The sequence below is a fragment of the Athene cunicularia genome (genome assembly GCF_003259725.1).
Source record: "Athene cunicularia isolate RWA chromosome 7 unlocalized genomic scaffold, athCun1 chr7_part1, whole genome shotgun sequence".
Lineage (NCBI taxonomy): Eukaryota > Metazoa > Chordata > Aves > Strigiformes > Strigidae > Athene > Athene cunicularia.
In genome coordinates, this window is record NW_020799107.1 from 38,174,363 (window position 1) to 38,193,878 (window position 19,516).

Below are 19,516 nucleotides of genomic sequence, written 5' to 3' on the forward strand. Positions count from 1 at the left end.
GGGGGGGGGGGGGGGGAAGGAACCATATCATTCTGTAGTTATAACTGGATTTTGATGGCATCTTCTACAGTTTTCATCACATGGGCAATTTTTCCTAAATTCCTCTCATGCAAACAGATTAAAGATTATTGCATCCAGTTTGCACCTCAATTAACTATCTCCTGATTAAATCCATGACACATTATCTTTTGAAAACTAGTTATAAAAGAACACTTAAAATAAGATTTTGTTGATCTAGGCAAAGCACATGCAATTTTATGTTTAATCTCTACTGAGCAATTTCCCCAAAGTTTACCCCTACTTCAGTATACATGTAAGGCATGGTGAATCACAAGTGATTCAAATTCTGCTCCAAAACGTTGTTTACAAGCTCATTGACCCAGAGTTTCTTGACAAAGATGTGAAACAGGAAAGAACTTACTCACACTTTCTGTATGTACCTAGAGTGAAACCAAAAGAGGAAGACAAAACCCCCACATCTTTTTTGGTAACCCATTTCTAATGAAGAGAAGACAAAGTCTGCCTGATCTGAGATTTCAAAATTCAGTTTATGTGTATTCACCCTTGGTTTATGTTCTAAGGACACCCTGCAGTAAGTGTGGAAAGCACTGAACTGTCTTTAAGACAACCTGTTCTATTTACATACCTAACCTAAATCAGGGTAGAGTCACATCAAAAGAAGCCTTCTCAGAATGCCTCCAACTTCTTTATAATTTGTAATATTACAGTACAAAATACTTTGTCTGGCACTAATCCCTAAACTGAAGGTGTGGTTTTCCAAAAAATCGGAGCTAGTCTCACTTCCTGCTCACCCTCTGCAAACAAACTGAAGTCATGAGTCACCTTACATTAACACATCCAGTTCGCCTGACAGGAAAAGAGCATGCAGGCATGGAACAAGGTACCCCACCTTCGATTCTGAATTGGAAGAGGATGCATATTCCGTTTTCTGACTCAGCTGCATCACAGAATTAAAATGAATGTGTCATTGTGTCTGTTAAAAAGGAGAAATCCTGAACCTTCTGAAATCAGAAATCCTGACATTTCTTATGGCTGCCTGATACCTGTGAAAATCTGACATCTTATTATTTTGCCATGAGTGTTGAAGTACTTACTGAAGAAAAAGCATGGCAAAAGGCCAAAGTCGTGAGAACAGAGACGGAGCAATGAGTATTTCACCTGGTAATGGGGAAGCACATAGTGAGGGTACTTCAGCTTGTATGTACACCCAATCCTCACTACATCCTTCTACAGCAGATGGAAGTGCCAACAACCAGCCTGTAACCCAGAGCTGCTCTGCCTGAAGCCACAACCATCCTTTGCATCTTAAAGCCTGCCTTACAATGGGCTCTTACAACTCAGATTGTCTAAACCAGAGTTTGAATTGTTCTGACAAGCAATTTTTGAATGTTTGAAATTGTCACTACAAATCCATCAGGCAACACGTGTTGTTGTTGATTCCTTTTCCCCACAGAGCAGAGCATGCTAAATCCAACAGGTCAACTCTCCTCATCTGTCACACTGCGGTCAATTCCCACACAACTTTCTAGTCAGCTTTATTTGGTGAGCCTCAGCTGGTGATTGCTGCAACAGGTTTAGGCTACTCCAATGTTAAGGAAAAGGCGTGCAGAAACGGATGAAGCCAAGAGTCTTTCATGGATGACAATTCCTGGCAGATTCCCAGTATCTCTGCTGATTTCTAGAATTCAGCAGCACTAGTTGATATACAGAGATACGATGATCTGATACAGGCCAATGCCACACAGGCACAGAACATAAAAGGGAGCAGTCTTCCTACAATGAAGAATACTAACTTCTAAAAATAAACCTGTATTTTTTAAAAGGTTTCTTAACTCATTCAGCCTTTTGCTATATTTGATCTCACTGTGGCAAACATACCAGCACCTCATTTACACCCAAATCTTGCCATCAAAATGAATACAGAACTTATATTCGGAAAGTTCCAGTGTAGTTCACCATCCTTACATTTCTTTTTTCAGAACTACTGCTGTGGACTCGTTACTAATATGGCACCTCCTTGTGATTCCTTCTAAAATGCAATCACGGTTTTGCAATAATGTGAGAAGACAATGTATTAACTAGGACACCTGATGAATTATAAAGTCTCTAAGCCAGGCAAGCTTTGCTTGATCCTTACTAAATGTCAACATCAAATGCTTCATCTCCAAGATCAGTAAAATCTAAAACATACCTTGTGTTTTTCTATTATGGTAACAGTACTCTGAAGAATTTCACTGCTAAACTCCAGGTAGTTGACCACATAGTATTATAAACACGACACTTTTGCAGACTGATAGGAAAAACTATAGACTACCCTATTTACCAAAGTCAGAATCATTAAGTATACACAAAAGAAAAAAATCCTTTTCCAGAGCTTAATGACACAAGATCTAAGAAGGAAAACAGAAACAAAAGCAGGTAAGACCACTTAACACAGCATTGTTGGTGGAAGTGCGTTTTATGTCCCCAGGTATAAGCAAACACACACAAAGAAAGAGTATCATGGATAATGTGACATCAGGGGTTTTTATCAGCCCTGGAAATGAAATAAAAATGCATTTCAGGGAGAAAAACATCCATGTATGGAACTCCCAAGTAACATTCATTCCAACATTTCACACGTACTCTAAAGATTAAAAGCTATGTGGATTTCTACACTCTTACCAATTTTTAATTCATTAGTCAGACTTTCTTTAGTAAGATTCAGTAGTTGTTTGCCATCAATGTTATTCATTTTGAAAAGCTCAACAAAGTCTGCTAAGTCTTGTGCACAAAGCCAGGCTGAAACATCGTCCTCTGACCAGTCCTCAACAGCCATCTTAGATTCATTTTCTACAGTATTTCCTTTGGAAAGAAAAGATAAAAGACAGTTAAAAAACCTCCAAACAACAGCCTCACCCCCCTCCCCCAACCCCAGCAATGAAAAAAGCCCCAGTTCCAAGAACAGTGGCAGCAATGACTGCTCTTTCCAAGTGTTTTCAGTACTATACATTCCCCAGCATCTAACAGCAGAAATGCTTATTAGACATTACTTCAATGGGAAGCTGGAATTTGTGTTTGTCTTTTACCCATCAATTTTCAAAGTTCTGAGGAAGTTAATCTCTCAGATGCCTACACTTCTGTCAAATTTGAAGATGGAAAACCATCAGCAGACACTGAAACCAAGTCTCACACCTCCTTAGAAAAGCAAAGCCAAGCCCAGACTTGCTCTTGTGCTTTGAACAAAGATCTATATACCTTTGTTTCACATACTTGAGGTGCTGATATATTCTGTGACATTAATTATCCCATTTTTTACACATATAACAACTGGTAAACTGTATTTCTTGTTGACAATTGTGCTTGCAATTAGCATATTTTCTGTTTAAATCATTGTCAATGATACTTGTCCAAAAAGTCTTGACCACTCTGGGAATAAAACCCATCTCTTAAATGCTGCTCAGAGAGTAAGAAATGGCGAGCATCAGAGAAGAACATACAGCAGATTAATACAATTAAATTACTTCTCATATATCTTTTAAAAACAAGAAGAGAATACCTCTGTAGGACATTAATAAGATCAATTTGGAGAAAAGATAAGGAACATGCACAGACTCCTGAGGTTACAAACTAACTCCATGTAAGAAAAAGTGGGGGTTTTGCATCTGTGCTTTAAATTTAAAGAATGGATTACAAATACTTCCCACACTAACCTGCACAGGGTTGCCTAAGGTCCAACTGCCATATGTTCACAGTTTTATCCATTGAACCTGTGGCAAGTAAGGGACTACACGGTGCAAAAGCACAAGTTGTTACATATCTACAAATAAAAATAAATGTGTGAAAATTCACAAGGATTTAATTTATTTATTAACAGTACAACAGAGTAATCATACTGAATTCTTACCTGGTATGCTGAGACAAAGTATGAACGGTATTGGCAGTACTCTGTAAAAGAATATTTGTGATTTTAAATCTTAAAATAATAAAAAGAATATTCATTCATTTGTATACATTCTTTCAACATAAGGAATACTACTGCTTCTTGGAAGATGACAGAAGTTGCCTTCGGAGAAAGGCTGCCAAAGCTCAGCAGCAGCAGAGTTGGAAATGCAACTTGAATCTCCTGCTTGAAGCCCCCTACTCAACCCACTGGAACACCACTACCCTTCAGCTATCAGCCAGCACGGAGTCGTCAGCACAACGCCAGAACTGAATTAATTACATCCACACTGCATGGTTGCTTATGTGGATAAAAGCATTTCTTCTAAAATCTAAGATTAGAAATGACCAAAAGTGAAGAGGTAGCTGAAACTCAAAACAGATTTCGTGCCACAATCCTTCAATCGGGCTAATCAATCACACCTGTGGTTCTCCTGTGTGGCCACTAGATGGTACTATTTAAAAAACAAATTCCTGAATTTCCCGTTTTAACTAGGATGTGATTTTCCTCCTTAGGAAAAATACTGTTTCTTTGACAGGTACAGAGAGATTGGAAAGATGAAGAACACAGTTATTCTGACTCACTAACTGATCAGCACTGCATTTTTCTGAGCTGCCCATGATGTGGAACATGTACTACTTTAGGCTGAAACCTCTCTCTGTCCCATGAAGGTTTATTGTCTCCACTTCTCCTCAACAGCTATGAAGTTACTGTCCATTTGACAAAAACCTAAGGCCACAAAAGTTAATAAACAGTATTAAGAAACACTTGTGCTGTGGTGCTCCGCATCTTTCAATGTTCTGGGGTTCCAAAAATCTAGGCGACTTCTTTCACACCTGTCTAAGCTTCAAACTACTGAAATAATTAGGCCCAAAACTGGGAAGGTATCAAATTAATGATTTTGGTGAAAAAAAATAATTTAAAAATTGTATCAGTATAATAGCATGTGCAGAGCAAGTGAAAGAAGCTTAGAATTTGTTCATCCTTCATTTTCAGCAAAATTATTATTATTTTTAATACTATAAAAAGTACTAAAGGCAAATAACACAGCTAAACCATGAAAGATTTAATAACAGTATTACAGAAAATGCCTAGACAATATGTTTTAAAGAAGAGACATCATATTTAACATAAACTCATTTTCCTGAATTCTTTATTATGCTTCTATTTTATGTGCACTTGATATATAAGTAACGAAGGAATTTTTACAATTACCATTCCAAATTTTACATCAAAAGCTATAGTCCTTGCTTTGGAAGCTAAGATAAATTTAGGATAACAAAAAATCCCTTCTACTTCAATATGAGGATAACTTGTAAATAAGGAATTAATTGAATAATACTCTACTGTAGAGAAATCAAATAACAAATCCCTCAAAGAAAAGTAAATAAAAAGTGAGAAAGACTGATCAACTCTCAGGAGACATTCTTTCTCAAACTCCTTCCCCCTACCCCAAAGACACAGTAAATATTTTGGGTTTATACAGTTTCTACTCCTCAATACTTCTCTGTGTTGGTAAGACACTGCGGGAGCAGTGCTGATTGAAAGACAACCACCTGATTAATGATCTCGTGCTGCGTTATACTTACAGTTTCATGTATTATGACACACTTGTCCACAGACCTTTAAAAAAAAACAATCCACTGATGTTAAAATGATGCAGAGAGGGGAAAGGAAACTGGTTTTAATTAAGTAGAGGAAGAAAGAAACCTGCCACAAACAAAATGAGAGCAAACAGATTTCTTTACACCACTTTATGAGAAGCTTACCTATCTAAATCCGCTCCCCCCATGCCCACCTTAAAATGACTATCAGCTGTACCATCAGCATGATGCAAAACTAGTACTTAAATACAAAAACTCTGCACTTCCATGAGAATTTCTGACGTAAAGGATTTGCCTGGTGCTTATGAAAACTGGCCCTCGCTCCCACTGCTCCCCCCGTCTCTACCGTATCTACTTTATGACTTTGCAAAAAGATCCTGTGAAGGAGATGTGCAGAATCTGTCTGTCCATGATCCACTCTCAGCAATTCCGCTTATTTTTGAAACCATTTCATTTGCAAAAATCAAGCTAGAGGAAACAGTGCACTGCAACACATAAAACACAGTGGTGCAATGCAACCAATACATAAAATTTGCCATCAAATACAAACTGCGTAGTTATTTACCATGACAGCAGTGTTTCCTGAGAGACTTTATGGGATAGACATTACACTCATGACATTATAAGCAAAACCAATATTCCGTATGTCTAATGGAAAATAAAATAACTACAGATCACAAACATTCATAATAATTTTCAAATACTGGAAAAGACTCCCTTAAAAAGAACACAAAGCAAAATGTCAAACCAAGGTATTGTCTCCTGGGGTCTGGATAGGTTTAAGTTTATTTCCTGGCTATTGTAGTCTTTTCCCTTTGCAAGACATCAGTTTTTCTGTTTCAGTTTATAAAGTCTTCATAAAAAAGACAGAATTTAGAGTTGAACCATTTTGTTATTTCAAGTTGCCACTTAAGACAGTTCAGAAGTGATTAAGCACTTCTCATGAGAAGTGTAGAATAAAAGCACAGTCATTAATATTCATAAAAACATAAATTATTATATCTATCTACCTTATTTATCATTTCCTCTTTCAATAGCTTGATCCCTGAGGAAAGCCACAAGTAACCAGCTGCCAGTTTATCTCCATGCTGCTGATCACCAATGCCAATTTGAGCCTGACGGTCACATCATTTTTTTCACACAACTTAGAGTTAACTTTTCTGTCTGTATCTCCCCAGAGGCTGCAAGACTACACTGGGAAACCAGCCAAAAGTCTCTCTCACGGTGAGGTGCGGCCGCAGGCCACTGGCCAGGCCGTTTGCCCCCGCTCAAGTCCTGCTCTCCCCAGGCATGCTGTGCTCAGCAACGGCCACCAAGCCCCCTGGAAGGATTTGCTCCATAACCTTCCCAGAAACTGGAGTCTGGGGGCTGTTGGGCCTGTAGCTCCCCAGATCCTCTGCCTTGCCCTTCTTGGAGGCAAGTGTGACATTTGCATCTTTCCAGTCATCAGGAATCTTCCCATCACCTCCACCCTCCTGGGTCTTTCAAACATAAAAGTGACCCTGCAATGACACTGGCATTATCAGTATTGTTATATATCAGTTACCTTTCCACCCTCTGACAAACACCGGTAATAGTATTAGTCTCTAACTGACAGTTCATGATTAACTTGGGTCTTAACCACTGTTCTGTACAGGCCTGACTCAAAAACACAGGCTTACAGTCATCTCAATCATGTGCTTCTATGGAAAGAAGGCTTATGTTGCCATACTCTGGGTGTGGATCAGCAAAGAGATTTTTCATTCTGACCACATCTATCAAAGACAAAAATCTCAAGATACTAAACTGTGTAAAAAGTTCTTGAAAGTGCATGAGTGAGATGGAAATCCTAAATGGTGTCCCAAAGAGATGGTAAGACTGCAATGTAGATGTCTGTTTTTAATAGATGCTGGACTATCCACATGGAAGGCCACATAAATGCCCCCAAACCAGGAAACAATGAATCTCATTACAATACTCAAGAGAACCAAGCCTGCAACATCCTAGATTTCAAACTCAATCACCTGCGAGACACTTTCACAGAATTATTCCTTAATGATTCAAAATATATTTTGAAACCTTCAACTCTTTTGAACTTTGTTTAATAATACTGAAGCATGAATTTGGACAGCCATCTGTATGAAATTTAACCAAAAGATACTGCTTACCCTGAGACTAACATCTGCCCATCATAAGAAAATGCACAAGCCAGAACTGGGGCAGAATGTCCACTCAAGGTGCATTTATATTTTAATTCAACACCTGAAAACACAAAAAAGTAAATTATTACATATGGACATATTTGACAAGGTATAAGACAGGCTGCTTTTAGAAGCATAAAGAAGCACCAAAGATGACTCTGACATACTGTCTACAAAAAGGGGGTAAAAGATCACAGAGACAACTTGATTTTAACTTCTCTGACTTCCTCACTTTGCAGTCTTAGCATGTGTAACAGTGTTTTATGTAACTAAATGTGTATTTGTGTATGCACACAATACTCATCCTTACAGAGTTCCATAAAAGAGAGATTACAAAAAATACCCACTGAGGATGGTTTTGGCCATCTGCCTAGGCTCTACATAGCAGTCACACACCTACATTGCAGTTTTAACAGGAGCCAACGCTGTTTTCATTTCTCCACCTCTCACTCACGGGCCAAGGTGTACCGAAAGCTGAAAGGAAACCTCTCCCTGGCCTGGGAGATTAAGAGGTTTCAACCTATCAACCTGCTCAAAGGCCACAGTAGAATCGTTAGTGCTTAACAAAAGGTAAACATGCTAATTAAAACCAAATGTTTATCACAATATTAAGTTTGAGGGAATTAGGGGACTTTTAAAAAAATCTTTTCTTTTACAATTATTAATAAATGGATAACTAGATAACAATCCACAGGGCCCAATGTCACAAAGTGCTGCATGCCTTAGCTGCTCGCCTGCTGAACAATTAAAGGAAAACTTTCAACTTGTGGTTAGTTTGGCTGTGAATCCATTAACAGATGTATAAATTTGATCTTAGATGTCAATTGTCAATAAAGATTTAAGACACTGGAATATGAAAAAAACATCACTATACCCACCTAAGACATCTGTAAACAAAATAAGCCAGAGTTTGATCTGATTATCTTGACCACAAGAAGCCATCTGGAAGTATGTGAATCCATGTTCACCATCTAATAAAATTTAAATGTATTAATGGGAATCAGAAGCACTGAAAATAACAGCATATCAGCAAACTATATCAGCGTTCTTACACTGGAATTTGGTAAATTTCCTTAATCTCAGTACTACTTTTAAAAATTGTTAATAAAAATAATTACAGAAGTTCTTTTTCCACCACATAAAGTATATTTTAATTTCATATGGTTATCACAATAAAATATATTATAGTATGCACAGGCTGGTTTGTTCACAGGAACAATCAGAGCTGCTATGACTATAGCAGATCCCAGGACTTACCTCAAATCTGTTAAACATTAAAGCGTCAGAGCGCATCACTTTTGCTAGGATTTTACAGTGTAAGATTTGGGTCTTACAGGGAGATGAGTAGCATGCATTAGCTATCATGCTGTAAAACCAGATGGTTCTTGGTAACTAAGAACATGTTACTTGGTAACCTGGTCTGGATGAGAACTCTGTCATGATGCAGACACTGACATTACAGGTTACCAATCCATTAATGGGGTATTACAGTGTTGTACACACAGAGCTCTCTGGGATAACTCAGAGGACGACTACACTGACTTCCACCGAGGATCACTAGAAAATTTTATCAAGATCTGCCAATTTTTTAGCAGTATCACTAGGACATTTCACTGAATTTTACTTATTCAGGAGGAGGACAGCACTGAAATTTTGCAGTTGGATGGCAGAGCCCGTGCAGCACGACAACTGCTCTAGATCTGATGAACTTCTGTGCAACTGCCACTGAATCTACTTTAAGGGCAGGAGCAACATCCGCCACAAATGGCCTAAAGCACAAAGAACCTATTAGAAACTCTGGTTTTTGCTCTGAATTCAGCAGGTAAGGAGAGTCTCTATCTAAAACCATGTTTAATTGTACTGGATAAGCACTACTTGTATGGAATTTTGTAATGTATTAAATCTGCCAATAATCCCAGAAGTTTCAATCCTTCATGATTAAACAGCAACACATGAAAAGGAAAAATGTTGACTTTCAATAACATATGGCTTAAATAAAATTAAGAATGATCATAAATCAGCTAAAAAATCTACAGTCTAGGAAATGCTTTCTTGCCTATTCCTATCTTGGCAGAAGGCTGAAGGGTTGGTAACATTCTTTTTTAAACCAAGAGAATCCCAACAGCAAAGGAAGTGGTGGAAATCACACTCTGCTCTCTTTCAGCTTCAGGGTGCTCCTTTGCCCTCGGATGCAGCTCTTGTTTCACAATGGGATTTTTTAATAGTATTTTCACCAAGAAAGATCTAGAGGTGTTAAGAGATTAATCCCCTTTCTGTTGTGACAGACTAATTTAGTGCTGCCCCTGCACCTTTCAGTGGACACACGTTTGACTGATATGGTATTGTCCGTCACTAGCTCTCTGTACTGAAGTATATGCTCACATCCTTCTTCCTCAGCATTCTCCTGCTTCTGCCCTTTTTTTCCTTCCTGCTTCTGCTTTTTTCCTGCCCTGTACCACCTTCTTAGACAAGGAGGTACACAGACAGCAGAACTTATTGCTGTGTTTAGCACTGAAAGATGCAAGTGGCTGCTCAGTTATAATTATTGGTACCTCTGAAAGAGCACCTCGTGTGTACTCTGAAACAGAATCTTTATGGAGACCACTTTGTCTCCATAGTAGAGCTGGAAAGCACAAAAGTATATCTAAGAGGTAGTTAAGACAACTTACAGCTTTACTTCCCAAATCTGACAATGAGGTTTCTGTCCAATTTCCCAATCTCCATCAAAAGCAGATGACCAAATGATTTTCTAACTCTTTATAAAACACTTTTACCTGACAAAAATTTATACAAATTAACCTTTCAGCTTTTCAGACTCATAAATATTTCAGAATGTCCAATATTCAGTTGTTTGGCTAAGACACTTCCCTGTACTGCAGTCAATTTCTACCAGTTCTTGTTTGTGCAAATGTTTTTTCTTACTGTACAAGCTGTGTGAACTTAACATGCAACTCTGAGGAGTGAGGGCTTTTGCCTTTCCAAGCCACTGTCCCGCATGGCGAAGCCCCAGGGAACAGGGAATGAATTCCTCCTCTGGCCTGGCCTGCACTGCAGTTTTTGCTTTCTCCACTCAACTGCCTTTACCTCAATGAGTTTTCACACTCCTGCCCCTCGATTCTCTCCCCACCCCACGGGAGGGAGAGACCGGCTGCATGGGGCTGAGCCACCGCACGGGGTTAAACCAAAATAATAATTCAAAAAGCCTGTATACACAAATGCAAAGCTTTCCCTGAGATAGCTGGAAGTTTAAATATGCAATTTTGGTTTTGCATATAGATAAATCTAGGTTCTAAATATTTTAGTTCCACAGAAAGCCTTACAAATGTGAAATGAATAAAAACTGAACGTGCAACACACCCCTGAGAAAGGCCTACACTAGCATGCCTTGTTTTCTGATCTCAATACCCAAATATATATATATATACAAGAATATCAGATTTCATTCTCAAAAGAAAAAACAAAGTTCCTGCCCATCACAACTGTGAAGAAGCACATAATGTCAAAATTGAAATGCAACTTATACAATGAGGTCAGCTAAAACGGCAGCAAGACATTTGAACAGTCCCACATCTTAGTGGGACACAGGAGATTCTGGGCGCACTGCTCCCCCAGATTCCGCCAATGGATAAAGTCAGGTGCAGGAAAACAGTCCATGTATTCACATCCAACAGCTCAAGCATTCAGCTTATCTCATTTAGGGTTTTCTGCATTGCTTTAACCCAGTCCTGCTCCTTGGGGAACCAAAGTATGAAAGAGTAAAGCGGGAGGGGTCATCAAGCACTGCATCTCCTCAGACCCTTGTCAGCCCCAGGGGATAGGCTTCACTGCCCACACATTTTCCAAAACCCAGACAGGGTCATTTGCTACTGAAAGTTACCATAAGCATGCTAATCACCTTGTCTGTTGACCTAGTACATTCCTTGTCATAAACCTGACCCAACTTTACTTAAGAATATTCAGAATATTCTAAAACATCAGCTCTTCCCAATGTCGTTTGTATCTTGAGCACTGATGTCAAAAAGAATATGAAAACAAGAGCTAGAGAGAAATAAAAGAATGCTTTTTTTTAACATGTTCCTCCCCTGACGAGTCAAGTAACTAACCAGAAATTGGCTGTGAAGAAATATCACAGCAGGTAACGCCAAGATCATGTGCTTTTTCATTATACAGGCATCTCATTTTATCATCCCAAATGGTTAAATCACCACATGATGATCCAGTGACAAAGAAATTTCCATTAGGAGAAAATGCACAGGCCACCAAAGAACCATCTTTAACATTCCCAGACCTGAAAAGCAAGAGTACATGGGATTTGAATTTAGAATAAGTAATGTTCTGAACAAGTGATCTCTAAAATGCAGTCTGATACAACAAGACAAGCTGTTCTAAGTTTTGCACTTTGGAATTTGGTAACAGAAGGGAGAGAAACACACCAACTGTGGAAGGAGATGCAAAATAAGCACAGCTGCAAGAATCAGGGCCTACTCTTTGACTGCAGAAGGGAAAATGTGAGAGAGATAGCACCCCAAGGCAATAATTTGAGTAATAAAATAATTCTCAAACTAAAGACAATCTGCAGGGACTTACCATTTGAAAGGCACAATGCACTGTTAAAATTCTGTGGCAGGATAAATTTTATAAGTCAAATACACAACTATCATAACAGATTCACATGTGCATAAACAAGGGGAAAAAAGACTCACACAATTTCTCTGTTCTGTTTTTAAAGACAAAACATAACACCTACTAACCCATATCATAAGCTGTAGCCAAGTCAAATATGTTGTGATTTATGATATAGGGTTAATTTTGGACTACTCGTACACAAAACAATGCAATGTGAAAAAAAAAAATCTATATTTTAAAACTAAGTGAGCCAAAGCACTTCGTAAAACTGATCTCAAAATAAAATTTCTAGCAGATATGGAAGTGCGGTTGACCCTTGGGAAGGAAGTGGGCTCAACCTCACATCCCGTAGGTTATCTGATAGCAACCTCAAGTAAACTGAAATGTCTCTCTCCTTTTAATGGACACTAGATCTGGCCCAGCATGGACAGATTAATCTTTAAGTGTAGGAAAATAATCACAGCCATAAGCAACAGTCAAACGGCAAGAAATGTCAGTCTCACTCTGTCATTGTATTTTGCAGAACAGCTGCTCATCCTCTTTTACTGATTGATAGAGTTTTTATTTACTGCCAGAGGTGTCACACTTAATGCCACAGAAGACAAGACAATAAACTTTTCCTGAGTGTCTCTCTAATCAGACCCAGGACCTTCAAAACGCATTGACTCCCTTAATTCCATCATTAAGAATAATATCAAATCCACTACAGTGCTTTCCATTTTTATATGCACCATTCCTTTTCCTTAGTGCAGCTTTTAAAACTTTCCCTCCTTCACACATAAAGCTGCAGATTCTGCTCTGAAAACATAACAGTAAAACAAAAAGTACTATACGTGTTCAGAGTATGCATTTAAGACTTTCAGGCCAGATATCAGTATAATAACTACGGAACAGGAATAGAGAACACTAAGAAATACAGATAAATTAACTTGCTTTCATGTTGTTCACATCCAGCTCAGAGATGATTTAAAGAGTCATCTTGCATCACAATTTGGACAGACAGTCAATTACAGCAGCCGAGCTGATAAGGAGTGACTGGATACCTTTGTTGTAATTACCATCTGCATGTTTAGTGAAGTGATGTAATAGTGTGGCAAAAGGCATTTTTTAGCATCAACAGAATCAACTGTTGCAAAAGAAACAGTGGACCACAGACTGACATTAGATGGCTAACTGAAACCCACTGACATACTTAAGAACCTTGATCATTTCCTAAGTAATACTGATCTCAGCTTTAGGAAAACAGGACTGGGGCACTTTTTAATCTGCAATTACAAATTATAATTAAAAAAACAACTAATCAGCTGAAAATATATATACAGACACATCCCAAAATATATACAATTAAAGCTAAGCTGACTACTGCTGGCATGTTAACACTTTGAAATGAACTTTCTAAGTGAAGTGAAGGGGACAGGATTGGAATGTTCAAGTGTTTTTGTTTCTTTACAAGGGAAACACCAAACTAGAAAAATTTCCGCTTAAAACAATAATATAGTTTCTACATGGTAATTATACAGTCACCATTCAACTAGGAGGAAATTAAGGATGTAGGTCTAAAATATGCATCACTGCATATATTAATAGCATATACTTGTCAGAGATTACTTTTTAGTATTTCTGGGGTTTTCCCTGTCAATAACAAGTATTCTGAATAAAAAAACCCACCACCTTCATTAGAATTATCTCAAAACAGATAAACCCTCAGACCTCAGAACACTAGTAGCTGAAATTCCCTATTTTTCTTACAGATAAAACTAAGAAACAATATGTAATCAATACCTCCTTAATTCTCTGAAAACAAAAACAATTCAGTGCGTTTGTATGTATCACAAACAATAGGTGGCAAAAATCTATCAGAATTCTGTTTATGGACAGGTTTCCAGATTTACATGACTTCAGGTAACTATAATCAATCATTCCGAAAAATTCTACAGCTCCCATCTAAATCACTGCTGTGGAAGGCAAAGGTAGAGTGGCCACAAGAGCCATAACACGCTTGACAGGGGATTGCTAAAACCAAACAAGTTTGGCTTTTGTAAGTGCCTGCCCCCTCATCCTGAGTGAAACATCTCATTAATTCTCTCAAATTCTTAACTTCTTTCCTAGCTTTAGAGATGTTGTATAATTGCTGCTCTGAAACCTAAATAATGTCTTGCCTAAATACAGATTCCAACGGGCCTGAATTCTTTACTCTGTAGGGGAGGACTTTGCAGATCATCCTAAGGTTCATGCCTTTAACTCTGCAACATCACAAAAAATGCTCACCTGCTTTGTTCCACTTGTTTATTGGAAACCTGTGTGAAATTCTGACTCTCATATTTAACCCACTCTGCTCCGATACTCCTGTCTCTTACATGTGCTAAACTGTGTGGTTTCAAGATAAGTCAGTAGTCTTTGATTACTGGATCACTATCAAGCTTCTAAGACCATCCTGGACTCCAAACAGCCTTGTAATTGAATATTTCATTAAAAACCACTACATATAATGCAATATAAGGCACACAGCAGAGTCAGGCTCCACTAACTGTGTATTACGTATCATAGTTTGCTGTCCCACTGTTTAGGAACCAGATGCATGCAGCTCGCAATGTATCCTAATTTCATGTTAAGTCAATGAAAACTGATCCATGAACTTACGAAATATGAGGATTTAGATGAAAGATAACTTAGTAAAAATTAAAGCTTCTTCAGTTTCCACTCCCTCTCCTATTGATAATCTTTCCATCTTCTAAATCATACTCCTATTGCTTTGTGATACCAACTGGTAGCCCAAGTCTGCAAGTCTTGTACAGAGTACAGCACACTACTGAAATTACACTCTTGTTATTGCAAACAAGGCCATCAAAGGGCACCTGGCACTCACCTGTAGAGTTTCAAGGTCTGCGTGTCCCAGAGCGCCAGGCTCCCGTCCGCTGCCCCTGCGAGCAGGTGTGTGGTGCGGGGGCAGAAGCGGCAGACGCGGACGGGGCTGCGGCTGGGCTGGCCCAGCACGGCCCGCAGCCGCCCGTCGCCGCTGCCCCACAGCAGCGTGGTGCCATCCGTGGAGCAGGAGGCCAAGAGCTGTCCTGACGGAGAGAAGCAGCAGCAGTGCACCGCGTATGTGTGACCCCGCAGGGGCGAGTATGGAAGCTCAGTGAAGTCCTTGAGAGAATAAACACGAACTGTTTTGTCCAAGGAACAAGTAGCCAAGCACGATGATGAGAAGGCACAGTAGTTGACATCATCACTATGATCTGCTAAAGTGTGAATTAATGTTGCCATTTTATCTACTTTCAACAGAAATATCTGAAAAAAAGTTCAACAGTTAGACTTATCTCTCCTATTTCATAAATGAAATATACCACCTTAACAAGAAACATTCTCCGGGAAAAAAAAAATTAATTCATTTGCAGAGGCAGAATTTTCATCTAAGCGCTGTTTAATCTTCTACTTAAATCAGCGATTAATCTCTGTAATGGGATAAGGGGGTTATGACTTGGTTAGAATTAACGTATCTAAACTTATAATGTTAACCTGCAATTCTGCAGATTACACAGTAACTACTTGGTTTTAGAGCAGCGGCAAAACATGTTATTCTAGTTATTTAATTTACACTAAGAAGTTCACTGCTTATATTTGTTATTATCTGCACCTGCACTAGAGACAATGGAGTAAATGGGCAATGCAGGAGACAGTCAAAGCATTAATTAGTGTTGCACCAGGAATACAGAATCACAGAATGCTTTGGGTCAAAGGGAAATTTAGAGATCATGTAGTGCCACCCCCTGCCCCGGGCAGGGCCACCTTCCACCAGCCCAGGTTGCCCAAAGCCCCGTCCAACCTGGCCTTGAACCCTTCCAGGGAGGGGGCAGCCACAGTTTCTCTGGGCAAATCTGTCAGGGTAGAAAAGGTTCTTCCTCACACCCAGCCTACACCCGCCCTCTCCCTTGTTCTGTCACCGCAGGCCCCAGTAAAAAGCCTTTCCCTGTGTCTCTTATGCTCCCCCTTTACACTCCGAGAGGCCGTAGCCAGGGCTCCCCGGAGCCTTCTCTTCTCCAGCTGAACCCCCCGGCTCTCTCAGCCTTTCTTCCCAGCAGAGGGGTCCCAGCCCTCCGGTCGCTGTCGTGGGCTCCTCTGGCCCCGCTCCAACAGCTCCAGTCTGGCCGGCGCTGGGCCCCCGAGCTGGAGGCAGTGCTGCACGTGGGCTCTGACCAGAGCGGAGCAGAGGGGCAGAATCCCCTCCCTCGCCCCACTGGCCACGCGTGCTCGATGCAGCCCAGGACAAGGCTGGATTTCTGGGCTGCCAGCGCACGGTGCCGGCTCACGCCTGAGTCTTCGTCCACCAGGATCCCCAAGTGCTTCTCTGCGGGGCTGATCTCAACCCAGCAGCCCCAGCCTCTGCCGATACCGGGCACTGCCCTGACCCCCGGGCAGGACCTTGCACTTGACCTTGTTGAACTTCCTGAGGCTCGTGCCGGCCCACTCCTCCAGCCTGCCATGGCCCCTCTGGATGGCATCCCTTCCCTCTGCAAAGTGAATCCCCTGCATCACCCAGCTCGGTGTCACCTGCAAACTTGCGGAGGGTGCACTCAATGCCACTGATGAAGACACTAAATAGCACAGAAGCCCAGGCAGACATCAGTAGTTCTTCCCTTGTCCACTGATGCAGTTACTCCATCATAGAAGGCCACTACCTTAGTATACCAATTATTAGTGGTATTCCAATTACTAGATTATTATAGCAATACATTTTTATTAAATAAGATCTAAATAAAAAAGTCTGGTAAGTTTTCCTACCAATCTAGAATGAAAGTTACCAGGTGTACTTGTATGTGCTTCCAAATCATCCTCTCTCTAACTGCAAGTGTCACAAGTCCATTCCCAAGCCATCAACACCAACACACTTTTTTGTGAAAGTGTGGAATTAGCCAAAGCACATCTCATCATACCTATAACCTGAGATTACTCAATAGATGGCTAAATTCCCAGCTGGGAGCAGGCCTCAAATGTATGCTAGGACTGAAATACAAATCACAGACATGCCACTTAGTCTTTGCTTCCAAAGACTTAACAGTAACTTTGAACTGATGGCTACAGGAAGTAAGCAAGGGCAAAGAATAAAAGCTAACTTGAGGCACAGTCTGGGGGTGTGACAGCTACCGATTTGCTGGGAAGGAGCCACTGCATCTTCACTTCTATTATCATCCCTACTCTTGTGACATCAACTTATTATCTGCATCACCACAGGCCAGGTTGTACTTTTTCTTCCTGGAGAGATCTCATTAGGTGACTAAGTGCAGGACCCCTGTCAGAGGGAGGAGAAGACAATTTATTTCCTCATTCCTGCAACCTCCAAATATTAAAAGGAACGTTTACATCCCTCTCTCAGGAATGCTGGGCTGCTGCTTATACAGCAAACAATGCAAAAACACAGGCTTTGGACTTCTCGGTGCATGGGTCAGGAGCAGGAGACCCTCACCAGAGGCCACGGGGCTGCCAAAGGCAACAGGGACAGAGCCACTGCTGCTTCATTAGAACTCGAAAAGAACATGACTCTGGTCCTCCCTAACCCTCCACCCCTTCTTTTTTCTTGGTGGTAACAAGTAAAAGAGGAAATAAGTAGTATTAATTTTTAGGCACAGGGAGAAGCAAGGATCCAGAGAGACACCGAGAGCAGCAGGAGGCACATAGAGAGATGGGAACCTTAAACTGCTGATCAGGGGGCAGGCAGGAACAGAGCTGACCAGAGTACTACAAAAGACTTAGAAAAACTAAAAACGTTTTGACAGAAAATACCAACTGACAGCTAAAGCAAACTTCAGTTAGGTGTCAAGAGCACGTTAACAGTACAATCCAGTATTGTATGTATTTTTTAGAGTAAAGCCAGATTAAGCAATAAAACCATACCTGCAGGTCTAACACAGATGAACACTAAGATTTGATGACCAGACTCCAAGATACATAATTTTTTCCTTTCCAGGCCTGAATACCTTATTCAAATTCAAACTTCTGCTAGCTTTCAGAGTAGGCAGCAACATTAGTGATGGCAGCACATCTGAGTAATACCAATGACATGTCTGTGTTGCCAGTCAGTGATTTGACCAGATTTTAATAAGTCAAACATCACACTCTAACACATTTAAATCAAAGTCAAAACGTGAATATTAAGAGGATGATGAGAACCTAAACCTCTCCAGGAATTGCATTTGCTGCTACGTAAAGCAACAAAAGAAAACCTGAACTCCGTGGACATTTTCCCAACACTTAAGACTGCTGCGACCAGTTTAGATCTCAGCATGCGACAAGTGATTTACACTGCTCGTGTCTGGGAAAGCCCCTAAAAGGTCCATTCTAACCAGTTCTATCAATGCTGTAGGTCACAGTCATGCTTCTTGAGAATAAGGCAGCACAGAGCCTAAAAGAAGTGCCTGCAACTTAAAAGTTGCTTATGCTGAAGAAAAGCAGCAATGTTATTTATAGTAACATATCTAAAACAGCAGACTTAAGCGCCACATTGTGAACAATAATTTCAGAGCTAAGAGGCAAGCACAAACAGGTGTGGTTTTATATACATACACACAGGTGGTTTTATGTATAAAGATATATACATATTTTTGTGTATATGGGCATACAAATATGTACAAATGTATGCATACACGCACACCTACATATGTATACATATAGGCACAGATATATCTAAGGGCAAAATAACTGTTCAGGCAGCATATGGCATAGCAATTTAGTGAAAGATCAGATCTTGGAATACTATTTTAGCTTTATGATTCTCCCAGTTTTATTACTATTCTCTTTAAAACCATTAAACAGATTAGGTGGTGTCAACATGTCTTTATCTGCAGAAAGAAATTTAATGTACTTCCTTCAACTATGAAAAGCTGAAGAGTCAAAGTTTGACATCTGGAAAGATAAGGCTGAAAAAGGCACCTTAATCTCGCTATTATGAGATTTTCAGGAGAAAAGCAAACCCAGGAATGAGGCCTCTCGGTATCAACAGTTCGAAGAGGCTGAAGCAGAGGCGAGCCTGGCGCCTGTCGGCAGAGACGTTCAGCTCCACGGTGTCACACCGCAGCAACTAGAGCCCCCTCCCGGCCCACGGGCCGCCCGCCGCCGCTCACAGCCGGCACCGCCGACAGCCCCTTCCCTGCCTCCGCCCCGGCGGCCCG

General features: G+C 40.2%; 1 protein-coding gene across 6 annotated transcripts in view; it reads right to left on the minus strand.

Moving 5' to 3' along the window:
- The window catches only part of WDSUB1 (WD repeat, sterile alpha motif and U-box domain containing 1), a 127,832-nt gene that overhangs the window by 3,750 nt on the left and 104,566 nt on the right, over positions 1-19,516 (minus strand). Inside the window, exons 4-12 of one of the 6 annotated variants that reach the window (XM_026852214.1) lie at positions 16,773-16,778; positions 15,220-16,277; positions 11,831-12,015; positions 8,606-8,698; positions 7,695-7,788; positions 5,533-5,566; positions 3,908-3,948; positions 3,714-3,820; positions 2,686-2,865 (exon numbers count right to left, since the gene is read on the minus strand). In XM_026852214.1, the coding sequence (XP_026708015.1) occupies positions 2,686-2,865; positions 3,714-3,820; positions 3,908-3,948; positions 5,533-5,566; positions 7,695-7,788; positions 8,606-8,698; positions 11,831-12,015; positions 15,220-15,617 (1,132 nt within the window). In that variant the 5' untranslated portion in view covers positions 15,618-16,277; positions 16,773-16,778. Of the gene's footprint in view, positions 1-2,685; positions 2,866-3,713; positions 3,821-3,907; positions 3,949-5,532; positions 5,567-7,694; positions 7,789-8,605; positions 8,699-11,830; positions 12,016-13,580; positions 13,619-15,219; positions 16,278-16,772; positions 16,779-17,464; positions 18,233-19,209; positions 19,494-19,516 lie in introns of those variants that run through there. The other 5 variants (XM_026852215.1, XM_026852216.1, XM_026852217.1 and 2 more) reach the window with 5 other exon arrangements.